Below are 18,974 nucleotides of genomic sequence, written 5' to 3'. Positions count from 1 at the left end.
AAGGACGTTTTGTATTAATTCATGGATAGTTGGTTGCCTATATTTCAAAAATTTGGTTAGCAATTAATTGATTTTAAATTAATTTACAGGAAATGAAATAATTTGAATTAAAGTAAAGGAAATCAATAAATTTGTTTTCTTTTTTACGATTTTTTACTTTTTGTTCTTACCAAATCGATTTATAGATTCGTAGAAGAAGTTTTGTATTGCAACATTGTTGGTTGCCTATATTCTAAAAGTTAGGTTAAAAAATTACAGATTTCAAATTCTTTTCTCGTGTATATTTAACAAATTGTAATTTACAAAGAATTTCAATTATGTTAAAATATGTTTTCACTTAAACTTAATTTAAACTTAATCATTCTTATCAATATCAATAATATCTACATGCTTCCATTTAGTTGCCCACATATTCCACATTTTGTCCATTGTAACAAGCGCAAGATGTTTACAAAAATATTTATCGCCTAAACCTCGACTAGAATGAAATATTGAAAATACAATTACATTCATCAAACATTTAAAAGTGTCTACCTATATTTAGAATAATTATTCCATGCTATCAGCTAGATAGAATTACATTTACGTACTTAGTTTATTTAGATCCTTTGTTTTGACTTGACTTCCGCGTCCTCTTTGCTCAATATGCATTGACAATTGACAATGAACTAAACCAAGCAAGTCGTTGAGTTGTTTTCATGTTTCTGGAAACGCATCTCGTATTCTTGCATGCTTTACAACCTGTAAGGTGCTTTGCTTGTGTTTTATTGCCGCAGCCGTCAAATAATTTGTTGGTTATTGTTAATCTTTGGTCCGTTCGATGCAAGGTGCATGTGTAATTATAGATAGGATTTAACTAACACACAAAACGCATGAAATTCAATGAAATTGTAAACAATACGTGTTAACAATACAGTTAGTTTTTCATTGATTACAAGAAAACCAATAAAGGTATCGTAATAATTTCTTCAGGAACCTATTTAGTATTAAATTTTAAACTGACTTGTAAAAAAATTACATTTATGATATTTTGGTGTCAAAAGTTATTAATTACTTACGCAGGAATTTCAATTTTTTCAAAATTTTATTTTAATTGTTAACTTTTTCTGTAATTACTTTATCATTATAATTTTATGCAATTAGATAAATAATTTAACTGAAAATAAATTCCAGAAGGAATTATTATTTTAGCTGGAATAGTTTTTGAGTGTTTAATAAAAAACTATGAATATTACCACAATTAAAAAATAGTGTCATAACTTTTTCTGAAAATAATTTTAGTTTAAATATTAGTAATAGAAATATCTAAATAAATAAGTGTGGCTTAATCCTAAACTCTTGTACTCGTTCGTAGATAGTATTGTACTATTTCCATTGTGAATTTGTTGCATCAAAATCATTAAAACTAAAAGCTTAAAATTAAAAACGTATTGTTTGCATTTGCCGGCTACCATAATGCGATATATTGTTGCTACCTGTTGCTCATTACATTCTTCCTTTGTTTCGTGTGTGCAGTGTGCGGTTATGTGGTATCTGTTGCATTAGCCTAGGCTCGAAATGCAACAAGCCGCACTTGGCTTCGTTTCGAACCGGGCCGGGTAAGTGGCGAGTAAAGTAAGTGAGTAAGTAACTACAATTGTTCGAAACTTGGATGTCGCTGTGTCGTCGGCGGCGAGAACGCGATATTGGAATGCGTCGCCGTGCTATCGACTTATCTATCGCGCAAATAGAACGTGCGCCGCTAATTGTGGAGAATTTACTTTTTCGATATTACTAATTCAACTTTTCCACCGGCCGCTTCAAACTTCAAGGTGATCAATGGATGAACAAGTGGGGAAATTTATAACGCACTTGCGATGTATTTACGCGCATTTCTCGTTTTTATGCATTTTCTACAAGTATTTAATTTATCTACAGGGTGAAACATTATTGAAGATAGGCAACCAAAATTGCATAATTATTTACCAACGGTTATGTAAACGCCAAAATTTAAACAAAATTTATATTTTGTGTTAATTGTCATGATTTAATTGACTCTACATTTGCAAAAATTCAATTTTTCTAATTTAACTATTGTTTTACAGCAAAAATAGTTAAAATTGAGTCAAATTTATATATTTTTTTAAATTTTTAAACATGATAATAGTAATTCTATTATTAAATATTTGTTACTAAAGTAGAAATATACTTTTTGTTATATAAAACTTTATTTTGGTCCACTTGAATACGAAAAACTTTGATACTTAGCGAAATTTGTAACTTTTATATTACTTTTTGCTTTCTCCAAACTTTTTCTCTTTAAAAACTTGCAAAAATACAACAAAAAAGTTTTGCACCATATGTACCTATTTGCTTATGAGTTTTATTAAGACATCCTGTTCACAAGTCGCAACCGAAGTTGTAAAACGACTTTTTAAAAAGAAATCTACCGAAGAATAGTAATTAACATTGTGACAACTACAAAGAACTTCCGATAGTATGCAATAAATGCTTTGGGACTTTACGATTTTAATTATTAAATAATTTAGAAGCATAAACTTTTCTTTTTTATCGCGCGTTATTAAACGTTGTAAATATCTACAACTTAACATTTATAAAACCAATTTTAAAGTACTTAGAAACATTTTTGTTTAATTAGTAAAATAAATTCCAATTTTCTGCATTCTGCATTCTGCAAACTTGTTTAAAAGCCTCATTGCCATCGATCATAAAAATACTCATCGAATGTTGCAATATGCGTCGCTTTCCTTGACTTTTTCGCCGTTTTCGCACAAATTGCCGGTTCACGTTCAATCGAAAGCAATAAGATTCACAACGTTCGTAAACGGCGTTGTGTTTTTTTTCGTATTTAATCACCCGGTTATATACGGGCATGCGAAATACTTTTTGATAATACGCTTGGCATTATCGGTACACCGCGAGAGGATGTGTCGCAACACACCTGTTGCAGTACACAACGCACGCAAATACACTTGTAGGTGTGTTCCGTCAAGGTGCTCGCAGAAATAAAATATCCAAGCGGAAAAAAATTCACCACCGTTTATGCGCTAGGCGCGATAATTATTGTGCAAGTGCGAGTGTTTTCTCAGCGAGATTCGAAGTGAATGAAACCTGCGGTCGACCGCAGGCAAATGCATCATATTCGCATATCTAGGTGAAGAATAATTGCGCGATTTATATACTTTATATTACCGCATTATGGTAATACGCGCAATGTGTGTGCGAGCCAAACAGTGTAAACACGATTGGAAATGTTAATTGCGGCCATCGCAGCGAGTATGCGAAAAATTCGTTGTTGCGAACGCGAAATGTTTATTCGGGTCAACTGTGAATGTGACTTGCTGTGCATATGTGCGTATCGAAAACGTGTGGAAAAACAAATTACATAAGGGAGCACCTAAAATATACCTATCTCATCTAAAAAATCTTTTTTTTTTTCCTCGAATAAATTCTTTTGATCCTCAGTTTTAATTAAAGTCAATTAAAGCGACATCCAAATTTTTAATTAATGTGAGAAAGTGTAAATTCTGTGTTTTTTTACATTTTACATCATCATACATGCGTTACTATTGAATCTACCTTTATGACCGCCGAAATGCGAACAGCACTGATGGTGCTGAAAGTGTTCACTCCGGCTATTCGAGATCGCATTGCCGCCCCCACCGCCACCCGATCCACGCAGGTTGCCATCCGAGTGAGAGTTACGTGGTTGTTTAGCCGCCTCCGCTGAACGCTTACCCAGTTCGATAATGCTATCACGAGCTTTCGTCAAATTACTGCGTGAAACGATGATACTAGGCGCAGGAGATGCTTCCTCAGCACCGCTTGTCAAATCCATGGATTCTGCAAACCCATCATCAGTTACCTGCCCACCGAATGCATCAGCGGGATCAGAACTAGCTGATGATGTTTTACCTTTGAATAAGATTTAAAAGCTTTCAAAGTCAATACACATAATTACATATTTACTAATTTTAATGTAATGTGGGTTGCCTATATAATTTTATCTATGGTGTTTTCAGTAGCTTGTTGACAACAACTTAGCAATTAAGTTTGTATTTATTCACATACCTAAAGATTGTTTTGCTGACGTGGGCGTTTTCGCCGGGGAAGTTCCCGGCGAGTTGCCGACGCTGCGCCGGGCGACATCCTGATAAGTAATCGGTGAATAAATACCGGAGCGCACTGCTGAGCTTGGAGCCGTCGTGGGTTCCGGATGGGTCTCCGGCAAGGCGATGAGGTCACGATGCAATGGTTGGCGACCATTTCGATCCTCCAACCAGTAGGTCTTCATCACACCTGCTTTGAACACACAAATATTAAACGCATCCATTCTACACAAATATAAATAAAATTATTTATATTTTTAAATTGATATATGCGTTTCGTCCAGTGCGAGTAGTAGTATTGAATGTAACCTTTGCCTTTTACTTCGACCTCCCCGCGCTCGCCAACCTTGTACTCGGATGGGAGCAACTCCTTGGTGGACTGCGAGATGTGGATCTGCATTGCAATACTGGTAGACTCCATGCGTGAGGCTGTGTTAACCGTATCACCAAACAAGCAATACCGAGGCATTTTTAGGCCCACGATGCCGGCGACTACCGCTCCCGAATGTACACCAACACGTATCTTCAAATGTTGTCCTGGGGGAAATTAACATCATTTTTTTACTTGGTTTAGTGCTTGAGGGATTAGTTTTAGATTAAATTAAGTGCGGTAAGGTAATACCAGTTGATGGATCTTTTAAAGTGGTTATAGCATCGACCATGTCCAGCGCCATGTCGCAGATCCTCTCGGCGTGATTAGCTTGTTTTTCGGGAGCGCCTGAGACCACCATGTAAGCATCCCCAATTGTCTCCACCTGTTGAACGGAACAAATAACATTTTCTCAAAGTCAACAACTCAATATTTGGAGCAATTTCTTTTTCCTTTTTTTGTTTTTCTAACCTTGTAAACATGATTAAATTCAGTAAGATTGTCGAACATGGAGTACATCCCATTGAGCATTGAGACAACCTCCATGGGACTGATCCTGCTGCAGATCGCCGTAAAAGACACCACATCAGAGAAAAGAATTGACACATTGTCAAACATCTAAGGAAAAATGACTTTAAACATGTTTAAAACTTTTTAAAATAAAATTTTGACCTCGCAGGTGTCAATGGGGTTTTCTCCAGTCCTAAGTCTATCAGCCACTTGTCTCGGAATCATCTGATAAAGCAATTCATCAGTTCTCTTCATCTCCTGGTCTAGTTTCCGCATAGATTCCTCTAATTTTTTACTCTTTTGCTGCTCCTGATCCAACGCAAGCTTCAATTCAACGGATTGTTGTGTTCCAGCTAACATTAAATCCCTACACACAAAATATTGAACCAAAATACATACAGAGTAATACAGAATAACAACCTGCTGAAATCGTGCATGGATAAATCATTAATATACAATCCAGAGTTGAGTAATGAGTTTAAGTCGGGCATTACAGGCGTACCAAGATACATCATCATTTTCCAGTTATCCATGTAAACCATTTGACCTGAGTAAAAGTATAAGTACAATCAAGGATGTTGTTTATTAATTATTGTATATTGGTACCCTTGAGACGTAGATTTTTTTCCTCGCCCGTTTCCGAAGAGTCGTCGTTTATCAGCTCGTCCGCTCTACCGGCGTCGTCCTTGTCCGTGAGCACCGGTTCGACGGAAAGCAGCTCGAAGATGTTGTTTGTCCTGTTCAAGATCTGCAAACATGACCGTCAATTCAATCGCATGGCACTTGTGGGGCACTTGGAGCTGCTCACGGTCTCGAACTTGAATTCGGTGAGTGGCCGCACGAGATCGAACCAATTCGTCAACTTTTTACCGACGATATCCGGTAGGATCACGATCAACGAGTTGCCGATACTTCGGATGACCATATCATGGCTTATTAAAAAAATACAACCTTTTAATACTAGTTATTAATGTTTTATTAGAAAATTACCCGAAAACAATGCAGAATGGAAAGATTTCGAATAGCGCTGACGCGCTGATCGGCAGATGGCGCTCCTCACGTGTCATGGCCAACGTGGCCATTGTGAATGCGCGATTGTCAAACGTACATTGAAAGGTCACGTGGATCATATCAAAGAGAATTTCTTCCTTGACCAGCTCGATTTTCAATTCTTTCTGATAAAAATGTCTTGCTACCTAAGGAAATTATTCAATAAAAATTAAACAAACAAACGTTAATAATTTAATAAGAGGAAATTATGTTGTTTTGTCATAATTATTGTGTTTAATAATAATAATTGTTAATTATAATGTAAATGATATGCAAAATTACACAAATTACAAATTATAATCGCATGTTTTCCGCGATGGGAATTTGCTTGTTTCCATATTATTATAAATCCTGCACGCAACCAATATGCACACATACCTCAACAAAATGGCGTCAATAAACAATTATAAATCGTGAACTCATCGTGCTGAATAAAATATGATTATTGAGCTGGAATTTTGCGGCCAAGACATAATTAAATAACGTTTATGCAGTGTTGCCATATTAACAAAGAAGAAAAAATCGGCAACAACGCAATGTCAAACATATTTATAACCTAAATAACTAACTATTATGTAACACTTTTTAAATGATTTTGATTAATGTGGCTTTTACTTACTTCTCGGATTTGTCCCATGGTATAATAAACAAATCCACGCCGCTTGCTGCGATAGTGCAAGGTGAGACCTTGCCGCGTTTCATTCTCGCAGATGAAACTAGGCGCGCGCATGCGCGGATAGGAGAACTTGAGATATTCGTGTAAATTATCCAGTCCGTTGAGAAAATCGCGCATATGACGACCGAGCACTGATAGGACACGATCGTATCCATATTGGCCCACAAACGCCACGAAAAAAACGCCCATTTGGTCGAAGAAGTCTTTTTCGCTTACTTTTAATATCTAACAATGCAATGTTTATTTTAAAACTACTTTAAAACAAAAGATTAAATATTTACTTACCTGAATTGCTTTTTTTGCCAATTTGGGAATCAACGTTTCCGGATATACCTGATGCGTGCTGAAGCTGGGCTGATCCACAGCCGCAGCCTTCCGGATTTCCTCCCATTTATCATCGCCGTAGGTGGCTTTTATATATTCCGAAAGATTTTCTAAGATTAAACCGTACATTCTGAAAATAAACAAAGAAATAATAAATATTTTATGTTTCTTCATTATTTCTATTATTATATTAATAATTAAGTAAATAGTTGGTTTTTATGCCATCGTAGCATGTAAATTGTTAATATTGAAAGAGAAAACAAATATTCAGCGTCTTTGTGCGCCAGCAGTAACTTTTACAATCTCATTGACAATGAAATTCTTTCCTCAGCAAGAATTCCGCGCGTAATAAATAGTCGCAGTCGTTTTGCGGCGTCGTTATTTGTCCTACTCGCTTTTCCGCCTTTGATTATTTGCCCTACGGCCTATTTATCGCGGAACAAAGGCACATCAACGCAGAGCGCAAGTTCATGGCTCTATAAACCGCTTTATATTATATCCACAAATTTCAGATACATAGTAAAGGAGCAACAAGCAAAAAACCACCTCTAAAACTTAAGTAATACGATGATTTCTGATATAATTTATTTGCACATGGGTAAACAACTAAAATTAATTTAATTTGACAGTATGATTTCATGATTTGTATTAAAGTGACGAAACAGGATTTTTCTCAGAATTGAAAAGCGTCTGCTTCAATCTTGAAACTTGATGGGAGAAGGCAAGGCAGACAAGTGCAAGTGCAGAGCTTTTCTGTTTTCTATTATAAATGTGTGCTGTTTTACTCTTTTATCTTTCGCTCGTACGCACCCCGACTTATCTTATGTCGGTCGTGGTTCTGATTTCAGCATCCTATCCCAACATCGTCCTTCTTCGTGGAACACTCGAGGACACAACACGCCATTACGGCATAATATATTATATTGTGTCTTCGAGTACCGAAATACCTTTTCTGTGGGTTTTATATGATTTTTTTACGCTTGAGGAAAACAAAATCACGTTTAAGACAACAAAAAGAAAAAAATAGTGGTTAGGTTATGATTTATTACAAAAAATTCAAATTTAAATTTAAAAAAATCAAAACTTTAAAAGATAAAGCATAATTTACACCATTTCTATGAGTATAAAAGTTTTTTGGCTTCTTGAAGGCAAAATCACGTTTAAATCAATAAAATAAACATATGTAGAATATTATTAAGAAAAGTAAATATCAATTAAAAATAAATAAAATATTAAATTGTGATTTTTTTTGGTTGTTGAAAGCAAAATAACGTTTAACAAAACAAAAAGAAAAAAATATTGAGGTTATGTGCGATATAAATATAAAAACTTAAAATATTAAAAAAATGACTAAAAATAAGTATTCAATAAATATATTTAGGATAATTAAATATGAAGTGGTTGTTGTGGTCCTGGAATATATTTAAAGGATCATTATAACAAAGCCCGCAGGCTGTAGTGATGCGTGGGTGAATGAATAACTCGGGTAAGTTGCCCCGATTAAGGTTGATTGTATACAACCGGATTTGAGATTTGCTTCGACAAACATTCCCGTCGTAGCCTGCGAGATTTTGTGGGTGCTCCAAGCGCTCCGGTCGTGTTTTGCTGAGATTTCAAAGTGAAAATCGAAAGCGACTTGCGTAAGAAAACAAAACTTTGTTCCTTCGGGCTTTTCCCGCTTCCTGTCATGCAATACAAAGCCTGGTGTGTGCTAATACCTTAGGCGCTGGATTATTGGACATTAAACAAACAAATAGAAGCAATAAAATATGTTAGAGACTTATAATCATTAAATTATAACAAAAATACGTTGAATTTTTACAGAAATAAACAAATATAAACATAATTAATTTAAAATTAAAGAAAAAAAAGTTTAAAAAATTAATATTTGTTGATTTAAGTTATAAATATTAGTAATAACCATGTAATAACATTACCATTACTTATGTTAAACTTTACTTAGCTAAATCTTCAGTTAACATTTAAAAATCGTTACGCAAACACAGATTTGTGTAATATTTACTTAGATTTTTTGTTTGGTTTATACCTATTGCAATTGCACATTATCGCATTATTAATCTGTGCGTAATAATCACTTAATTGCAATTGAATGGCAATAAAACTGTTTGACTTTGCTGTAAAGTGCAAGCGATATTCAATAATCAATACGGTTCGATTGATTCGATTGAATGACTCAACGCAAAAAACACAAGAACTAACTGAATTGCGCTTGCATTTTATAACGCTTATAAATCCACCTTGTAGTATTGCAGCATTGCGTTCGTAGATTGCTCCATTTGGAAAATGTGCTGCCTGCTCATGCATAACTGAAATGCGGATTTTCCATCTCGGCTAATGCAATTTTTACAAAGGTGGCATTGCCATGAATATTACGCAAGAGTTCTACATCGATCATTTGACTAAATTTATTGTACCTTAAGCTATATATAATAAAATGTAACATAACCTAAATGCAACTAATTTATTGTGTTTATCTTTTAACCTAATTTAAATCTTAAATAAATATTGAATTTGTACGATAGATAAAGTTATAGCATTCCATGAAAATTTTATTACGGCCGCTTTGGTTATTTCATGATATTTGCCGCTGGTGCTCAGCTGATAGCTGATATTTGACGTGAACTTTTGCACAATGTCCTAAAACTTTTATACGTGTACTCACGCACTGAATATGTGAGCATTTGTAATAGCGTGAGAATTCTGACAAGATAATATCTTCTGTAATGAAATAAAATACTCACTGATGTAAAATTAAATTAATATAAATTATAATTATCAATTTAAACACAAATAAAATACAATATCATGTTTAATACTCATTATCATTACTTAAAAACTTATTTTTTCACCAAAGATTGTTTATATTTTAAAATTTTTGTATATTTTTAGTAAAATAATTTTATTGCTACCCAAAAACTGTTTCACTATTCAAATGAAGATAAAACATAAAAAATTGCAAGATTCCACAGGATCATAAACCGAAGCGTTATCCGTTATCCTCGCTCACTCGCAGGATTGTCTCCAGCTTCACCGCCATTCAGCGCGAAAGGACGAAAGCTCTTGTAAACTTCCGGCGACGGAAGGACGCGCCGCCGAGCGCTGAGAGGTGCACATTAATCATAATATTTTAACGAACATTTATGTCCGCTTGTCATTTATACTAGTTTGTATCCAGTATCGCCGCACATTTCTTCTTTATCTGCGGGTTATTCGTCTCGATAAATGTATTACCATCAAATTTGTAATTTAAAGAGAAGTCTTGAGCCAATTGCCAATGCAAAGAATAAAACACAAGAATGCACTTACAAATATTAACTGCTATGAATATTAAACAATGAGTGATTGAATGAAACTCGGTTAAAACAATTTAAAAGAGTTTAATTCTTATTTTAATAATAATTTAGTAGTTTTTATTATTTTAGATTAAATTCATAAGAAAAAAATGTTTATTTTTTTAAAAATGTAATTATTTCTTCGAAATTTATATTTTTCTTGTTGAAATGTAATTTTCTGGAAATATATCCTTCTTAAAAACTATGTAGGAACATTTTTCAGTCACTTTTTACTACTTTTCAACTATACATTTACTCAACGTGGCAGAATTTTCGCGGCGAACATAATATAATATTGCACTTAACGTTAATATTGCTACGAATATTAACTAATAAAAATGGAAAATTTATTATTTTTATTGTTATTTAATAAGTCGTAAAATATGTCATAATAAACAATAAAATGCTAATTCTTGTTTTTTTCATTTTCATTCAAGCAAATTTTAAGGTGGTTATTTCTATGAAAATTAACCTATAAATTAATAAAATACGAGAAAATAACTTTTGCAAAACTTTTATCGTGGACATGAATTAGAATTACATAAATTCATTAAAACAATGCAAAGTTTCAAAATAAAAATATATAGACGCGTGTAGAAACAAAGTTTCAACTAAATTTGATATTTCGCTAAAATATGCTTGTTTTTGACAAGGGTTGAATACGCTTTCAACATTCTAAACACATTTTATATTATCCCAAATTTCCAATCGATAATTTTAACTTTCCTCACTTCCAAAACGCTTCTCAAACGACAAATTTTACCTTCCTACATTCATTATTTTATGATTATGTCACGAAGCCAAAGAGCGTTTAACTTTTCGAAACATTCGTGAGTTGTGAGTTGGTTTCTTCTAGATGAATCGCAGGAGTAGCAATTTATGTACATAAAAAGGCATAATTTGAGCACTCGACGCAAGACCTGAAGCAGTTGAAGGCTCAACTTGCGTTTGTCACGCCGTGTCACTTGTGCTAATTGCAAGGCGTCGCACAAAGTTGCGTCCAGCATCGTTAATTAAACTTTGCTTTATTCATAAGCAATGTTACTAATTAGGAATCTGAACGCAATTAATACGCAGTAAGTTGACTAGATGACAATTGAAAAGGACGCGAAAGAGAGGAAATAATGAATTTTGTGGAACATTCTCTACTTTAATTAAAATTTAAAGTCAACACAGAATTAATTTTAAAGTTAAAGTTTGTATTTTTACACCAAACAAACGTATTTAAACAAAAAATTTTAAAAGAGAATAAAACGGTTATTCATTTTTGGTCATATTAGGGTACTTTCTATAAGAATTTGAGGTTAAAAATGCATTTTTATGGTCAAAGTACTCTTTGACTATAAAACAATCACAAAAAATTGTAAATAACTCCAATGGTTCAAAAGATACAGGGTGTTTTTTCACCAACATTATGTAAAATTCAAGAAGCTGCAATATGTGCATAGAAAGTAAACTTATTTCAATTTTTTTCTGTGCCAATGACACATATTTCATCTTTATGCAACATTGGGTCATCCTAAAGTTTAAGTTTAAGCTTTGGCCTCATATGTAAAACGCGTGCTAAACACCTCTTAGCGTTTATGAGTTTTATTTTTAAACGCCATTAATAATGAAAGAGAAAGTCTTCATTGTTTAAATTTGCATATAAAACGCAAACATTTGAATAAGTTTGGTAACACAACGTATATTTCATTCATCTGTTTGTTTTTTCCAAATTGTGATGGACCAATCGCCTTAAGTACAAGTCTCTACTCAAGACTTTAAGCGAAAGTGCAATCTAACAAATAAATAAACTTCAAATGAAGTAATTGTAAATTAGATAACTCTAGATTTCAAATTTAAGTTAAAAAAATATAAAATTAGTTTATTACCTGTTTGATTATCCTGTATAATTCGCAACAAGTTGTCGGTTTGTTATAGATTGTTTATGATTACGCAAAGCGAGTTAATATCATGTCTATTAAAGTTATCTCGAGTTGAATGTCGATTAACGCCCGCAAATTTCTGTAATTCTCAAACTTCGTTGTGGTTTAATCAATCTTTAGCATAAAATTAATTCGAGTAAAAATTTTCAATGAATGAAAAAGTTTTCTATAAGTTTATAAATATCACAAGCACATTATTCTCGTTGAATAGTCACGTTATACATCAGTCACGTTTCGCGTTTTTCCACGACCCGGCAACACGAAGGAATAGGGAACGTGTTGGAAAACCCGCGACGCGTCCAGCTCGTCGACTGATGCCCAAGACGACGCGTCGCGGAAAATCAACCCGCCGCCGACGCCACCGCCAGACGTTAGGGCGCAAGCGTCTTCCAAATGTTAGCACGATGGGGCATGCGAGAAAATGAGGACGGCGGCCGGGAGAGAAAAAAAGGAAACAATACCCGCGGCGTTCGCATGCGGATCACTTTCGGACAATCAATTATTTCCACTTAAATGGATTTAATTAGAAGTTCGATGTGTCGACACTTTCGGTTCGGATGAGGAGACTGCCTATTTGACGACAGATGTAACAAAAATAGAATTTTTCTTCTTTTGCATTGATTGACACATTCATTCTTCAATTTACCAACAAAAAACTATTGTAGCTTATGATAAATATATTTCCTATTATTTAATAAATGTTTATTCATGCGGTTATGGTTTGAAAAATTAAATAACTTGATTGCAAGTTTGCATTCGCAAATATTTATCAAAATAACTTTGAGACATCAAACAAAAATTAGCGAACGGTAGCATCCCAAGCATTAAAAATAGCAAATTCGCGCGAAGTCTTGAGATAACTTCGCGACGTGCGCAATATAAATATTTGCACGCGGCGAACAGGAAACATATTACGACTTCTCTTTGAAGCAAAAATCAATTATGTCACTTGAATATTTTTCCAAAATACACTTTATCGAATCTCACATCAACCGAATATAATACTTCTGGATGTAAAATATGTAAAATGCTTGAATTAATTGATCAATGCATGTAATTGATCAAAAAATTAATGCCGGCAATCAATTAAGCATCGTTTATGACCAGTGCCCTTGTTCGCTGTCTGCTCGCATTCATATTCCGCTGGTTGTCCGTCCTTAATGTCACTTTACATAAAGAAAGGTAATTGAAGTGTCGCGTGCAATTGGTCCGTGGCCCACACCATCGCTCGGAGGTAATTAAAACATTACGAAAATATATCGCTTTGTGGGGCACGTGGAGCGTCCGGGCGTATACATTTCACTTAGCGATTAAATTAATAAATTGTAATGCAAATACAATTGTGGTGTTGTGGTTGGTTCGGCACGAAACGCGGGGGTGGGCTGGGTTAATCGCTAAGGTGAACAATAACTGCTTAAGGGCAGGCAATGATCAAGAAACAGGCAAGATGGTCACTATATGACCGGAGGCGGTCGTGAATATTTGTTTCAAATATGAGTATCACGTGTTTTATGCGCGTTAGCAATGCTCTTTTACTTTCTGTCGTTTTTGCTGCAAAGAGTCGATTGCGAAGTCAAGTTAATTGATATCACTAACATGATACTTATGAAGCTGCCGATTGGTTATTAATTATTCAGTTTTTACTTTATAGCAGGTTTATAACGATAGAATTATTACTCTTTTTAGAATTTCATTTATGGCTGACAATTGGTAATTAAAGTCATGGCTACACTGTAATTTATAATCAATATGATTATAATTATTCAATCATGCAATTCTTATTTTAATCATATTTATATTAATTGTGAATATTAAATGTTATAATGATTTAAAGATCGTTTAATTGTCGGTTTAAGTATAGAGCGTGAAGAATTGTAACATTGATTGTAGTGTACAATAAAATTGTTGAATGTAAACATAAAATGTATGTTAAACTCAAAGACAACATCATAAAAACATGTTTAACTTCTTATCTGGTTTTATGAGAAGATATTGTGTCGATTGGAGCGCAATTTATTGAAAATAAGTGCATTCTAGCGACATCTCAGCTCATAGAATAAAATTATATTTATGTATGGATCTTGTAAATGATTGAAATCAAACGAACGTGCGTTTTATCTTTTATCTTGGTTTTATTATTTTCTAAGTTGAATACGTAATCCATGGTAGTAATTTGTAAAATATATTTATTAAAATAATTTGTGATTTTTCTCTCAGTTTCTGAGTTTCTGATGATGCCCACAGGGCGAAACATGTTAAACTCGCAAACAAATTGTAAAATCCAAGAAAAATCACAAATTATTTTAATAAATATATTTTATAAATTTTATCTTGGTGATAAAAACAAACAATAACAAACAACTCAGTGACAAGAACATACAAGTTCCTGTCTCAGTGACAAGAACATACAAGTTCCTGTCAGGTCCACACGAAATATTTAATGCAAATAAGTGGATTACAGCGCCATCTGGAGGCTGACTATTGAGTTATATTTAAGTATGCCACTTAACTAAGTTAAGTATGTAACTGTGTTTTAACGACTCATACAAACCAGTTTATCACAGGCAGCTTCTAATTGTCTCAAATTATTCTTAGATTACACAACAATGTATTTACTGACAAAAAATAATTAAAAAACTTATAAATTTGATCAAATCATGTTCAACTGATAATTTTGCATTCCAAACTATAAATTTTATCAAATTTAGGGCTAAGCACAATTCTCGGACTTGTGGAATGCGCAGGCGCACGTTCAAAGATCGGAGCATGATCGTGCTTATGTAAAAATTAACTAACACCAGGCTTATAATGATTCATAATTCAAAAATAATGTAAAAATTATTAACAAAGTAACAAAAAATTCTTAAATAATTTGCAAACCTCTCTTCTCACCGATTTACACAGAACATTTTATCACAAACACTTTATAATTATTTCAAATAATTATTAGATAACACAACAATGCACTTTTTAAATAAAAACTATCAAACAATGTATTAAAATTGTTCCAATCATGTTTAGCAAGTCTTTTTGCATTCCCAGTAGTGAATTTAATTAATTTAACATATAGATGCACTAATATGAGGCTTCTAATGATTCACAAAACAAAAAAGACAAAGAAGGTAAAAAACACAAAGAAAATGTACAAATAATTTGTAAACCCCACTTTACTAATTGACTTCAACATAAAACCCAAACGTTGTGTACTTCAACACAATTTTAAATTTTATTTCACTCTTTTAAATCCCGCTGTAAGCAGCAAAAGCTTGTCGTCGTTACTTTAAATCGCTTTGAACTAAATTGAATAAAAACGCACGCGCACAAGGCAAAAAAGGATAAAAATAAGAAGATAATACCACTACGCACACACTCAACACATCCCCAACAATTCGCCTCGTAATTCTAGCGCATGTAAAAGCGGAAAGTCCATCGTGCATCCGTCCATTTCACCGTTTCCGAATTCTGCACTCACATCGGCTCTTATTCAATCGGCAACGAGGGTGCGAGTGCTCGGCATGCTCGACTATCTCGAGGGAGGAATAAAACACTTGCCAGAATCCCATCGAGCCGCAATCGTTTTATCGTGGATACTCTTAACTTTAGGCGCTGCAATTTATTTTTGTTGCATTCACAATACTTGCATTTGCGGCTTTTACTTAACTAGAAATCAGACTTTTCCAATTTTGCATAGTATCTATATTGTTTCTTGATTTTGATTTATATACAAACATAATCTCTCGAAACATACAACAGTTTCACTTACAAGTTACATATACCTACTACTAATAGTTATTTATACAGCAATAATATTGTTGGTTTTTACACGTTTCATTTATATTACCTGTATCACAGTGAATCATCGGCAATGGATCGAAAAAAACTCATAAAAATCAACTGTTGCTTAATTGAGCGTAGAACAAAATAATTACAATTTGGTTTCGTGCTTAATCTACAACTAAAAGTAACTGCATACAGTTTAAAATAGCATTAGATGGTATAAAAACTGCAAAAGTTTCGAAAATCACTTTGCAAGTGATTTCATGCACCAAAATGCAACTCGTTCACGTCAATATTGAGAATTGTGGTCATCAAACAATTGAATGTTTTTCTATACCATAGCCACGAGGATAAAACGAGTTCGTTTCAAGGTTCCTCGCGATTGGTTACTTGTTATGCTTCGAAATCATAAATTAATTAGTAATACTAACGCGCCAGTGCAAAATAGCAGCAAAAAATAAAAACTTAAGTAACACCGAGTTGCCTCTAAGTTGCATTTAGATCCTTATAAAAATAAATCGTTTAAAAACACATTGCCTTCGACGCTTGCGCTTTCCTAGAGCTTGATTTCACGCTAATAATAAATTCGTTTAATTAAATCATAGTTGTGTTATTCAATGGTCGCATGCTGGTCGCACATCATTCGCCATTCGGGTCAAAGAACAACGCCGAGAAAGCAAATAGCAAGAAGACAACGCCGCCGATTATCGTCACTGAAAAAATAAACAATTAAGTTTGGTTCCACTTATCTAACGATACTAATATGACTAATCAGATTAGCACTAATTAGGATTGAAAACGCCTGAAAGAAAATTAGTTTATTACCAGTTCGGACGGAAATTTTCTGCGCAATCATGCGGCCACCTAATACTGCTATACCGGTGCAAATGGAATGTCCGAGGATACCGCCAAGGATGACGCCATAAACATCCTGAAAACAATTTTATTCAAACATAGACTTCGGGTAAATTATGATAATGAAATAAACTAATAAGCAAATACATTAAAAGTGAGAAATCAAAATATTTTATGTCGAGAAAATCAATTGATTGCGACATTAATGATTTAATTGTTTGAACCTCAATGATTAAATGGCGTGAATCCACTGACAAAGAACGATTAACGCTAATTAAGTTGACACAGTCACGCCAATGAATGCGAAATGTAGGCGCGCGATAACACTGAAGCTATACAAACAACACGTTATCAACTTTAACATTTACGCAACGGAATTTCGTCTAGAGCTTTGATTCGCAGAATATCTGTTAAAAAAAACAAGAAATTTTGCATACGTACCTCGCGTGCGCCCAAAATAATCGTCGTTAGCTGCGATCGATCGCCCCATTCGGCGAGAAACGTTAACGTGAACGATTGTAACAAAATTCTTGACACCGCCATAAAAACACCTTTGTTTTTCGGTTTTCGACTGCCTGATTCAGGATCACTTATCATTGTTTCCTTTTCAAACTAATAAAAATAACATTTAATAAATATAACATTTATTGTGTAGTTTTTAAGTTAACCTCTTCATCTTTTTTGCGTAAATCTGATTGCACTTCTTCCAGTTCTTCTTGAGCACCTGATGGGGACATATTTACACCTTCTTTTAACATTTTCAATCCAAATATGGCAAATAGAGCTGTGCTGATATAGAATGTGTATGCGCGAGGTATAACATTGGCCAGCCAACCAAACAAAGCTGAAAATAACAAAAAATAAACAAATTTCAATATTTTTCATACATATTTTCATTCAACATGAAATGATCTCAACTTGTATATGCCTATATTAAAATATTTACCTGATAAGACAGTCATAAGTGCCAAAGCAGAGATGGCACCAGTAAATACAGTCAGCCTTGGATGTTTCATGGCCATAATTGCAGCAATAAAGAATGTCTTGTCACCAATTTCCGAAACCAATATCACCGAAATCGACGCCAGAAATGCATGAATAAAGCCCACATTTTCAGTGGGTAGTAATTTGCTGCCTCCTGATGCATCTGTGGACTTCTAAGAACAGAAAAAATAAATTAATACACACAAATAACATAATTTTTTTAATATCAAACACTTACTGCTGATGCAGAAGGTACTGGAGCACTCTCAACAGATTCTTCCCTTGGTTCTTTCTCTGCATCAACATAATCAACCACTATTGTAAGCACAAACACATAAACTATTAAAACCCTTGTGAGTAACTGCAAAGCAGAAACTTTCCAGGATTTATACTCCATTTTAAAAACTGTATTATTACACCTAATATGATAATATGCAACGTCGAACGTTCGTTTATAAGTGGGCTTAAGTAATTACAACGTTATATTAAAGTTTAAAAGCGAATCAGCTTGGGAACGTGTTCATTTTCTGGGCGCAGAGTTGGCCGGAGTTTTGACACGCGTTGACTGCTACACTGTTAATGATTACTGTTGAGCGAATATTGGTAAAACATTGGCGTACAATACGCACGACCGGTGGAAGCTTGCACTGGGGTGAGCACTGGTTTAACACGCTGTAAACACGACGTAAACTATCAAAGCACAGCTGACACTGACATTTTTAACCAACGCAATCAACTAATCAACTACGAAAATTCGTCCTTACAGTGGCTTAGGAAGGATTACACAAATAAGTCAAATTTAAGTAAATACAACGTGATGATTGGTTGCTGATTAAATTCTAAAGCTGCTCATACACTGAGAGTCAAATAAAAGGGAAAGTAATCGAATTTTCTTAAATACAAATTCTGTAACTCTACTTTTGCAATTAAATTAAATTAAAATGTTAATTTTAGAAATAAATTAAATGTACTTATCCGTAGGAAACATTTAATAAAGGAATTATTTTATGAACAAACGTAAATCTTTCTTTACTGGAT

The 18,974-nt window shown here is 33.9% G+C and overlaps 2 protein-coding genes across 3 annotated transcripts; both read right to left on the bottom strand.

Annotated features, from left to right (window-relative positions):
• Positions 1–275: 275 nt before the first annotated feature.
• Positions 276–12,619, bottom strand: Gyc88E (Guanylyl cyclase at 88E). Of its 2 annotated transcripts, none has more exons than XM_065302683.1 (13): positions 12,267–12,619; positions 7,001–7,169; positions 6,659–6,940; positions 5,980–6,185; positions 5,798–5,921; positions 5,596–5,737; positions 5,410–5,536; positions 5,152–5,356; positions 4,951–5,097; positions 4,732–4,864; positions 4,419–4,646; positions 4,072–4,299; positions 276–3,915 (listed from the first exon to the last, which is right to left on the bottom strand). In XM_065302683.1, the coding sequence occupies exons 2-13, from the start codon at positions 7,166–7,168 to the stop codon at positions 3,545–3,547; spliced, it is 2,361 nt and encodes a 786-aa protein (XP_065158755.1). In that variant the 5' UTR covers position 7,169; positions 12,267–12,619; the 3' UTR covers positions 276–3,544. The 2 variants fall into 2 exon arrangements, with proteins under 2 accessions (XP_065158755.1, XP_065158756.1); XM_065302684.1 differs by having other exon boundaries at positions 4,425–4,646.
• A 3,374-nt stretch (positions 12,620–15,993) lies between these two features.
• Positions 15,994–18,748, bottom strand: LOC135792250 (putative divalent cation/proton antiporter TMEM165). The gene is made up of 6 exons (XM_065302868.1): positions 18,175–18,748; positions 17,899–18,109; positions 17,621–17,796; positions 17,394–17,564; positions 16,923–17,028; positions 15,994–16,810 (listed from the first exon to the last, which is right to left on the bottom strand). The coding sequence occupies exons 1-6, from the start codon at positions 18,331–18,333 to the stop codon at positions 16,737–16,739; spliced, it is 897 nt and encodes a 298-aa protein (XP_065158940.1). The 5' UTR covers positions 18,334–18,748; the 3' UTR covers positions 15,994–16,736.
• Positions 18,749–18,974: the final 226 nt, after the last annotated feature.

The sequence above is a fragment of the Atheta coriaria genome, unplaced genomic scaffold (genome assembly GCF_025399875.1).
Source record: "Atheta coriaria isolate IRGN ID8LTWV9N9 unplaced genomic scaffold, Caltech_Dcor_3.1 hic_scaffold_5_pilon, whole genome shotgun sequence".
NCBI lineage: Eukaryota > Metazoa > Arthropoda > Insecta > Coleoptera > Staphylinidae > Dalotia > Dalotia coriaria.
This window is presented reverse-complemented; position numbering and strand designations above follow the sequence as displayed.

What these genes read in the sequence shown, in the direction of transcription:
- Gyc88E (XM_065302683.1), bottom strand. Translation starts at nt 7,168, where the DNA reads ATGTACGGTTTAATCTTAGAAAATCTTTCGGAATATATAAAAGCCACC. An exon ending in CCATGGGACAAATCCGAGAA is followed by an intron (nt 6,186 to 6,658) that starts GTAAGTAAAAGC and finishes TAATTTCCTTAG; the next exon opens with GTAGCAAGACATTTTTATCA. An exon ending in GTCAGCAAAACAATCTTTAG is followed by an intron (nt 3,916 to 4,071) that starts GTATGTGAATAA and finishes TCTTATTCAAAG; the next exon opens with GTAAAACATCATCAGCTAGT.
- LOC135792250 (XM_065302868.1), bottom strand. Translation starts at nt 18,333, where the DNA reads ATGGAGTATAAATCCTGGAAAGTTTCTGCTTTGCAGTTACTCACAAGG. An exon ending in ACTTATGACTGTCTTATCAG is followed by an intron (nt 17,797 to 17,898) that starts GTAAATATTTTA and finishes TGTTATTTTCAG; the next exon opens with CTTTGTTTGGTTGGCTGGCC. An exon ending in TACGCAAAAAAGATGAAGAG is followed by an intron (nt 17,565 to 17,620) that starts GTTAACTTAAAA and finishes TATTTTTATTAG; the next exon opens with TTTGAAAAGGAAACAATGAT.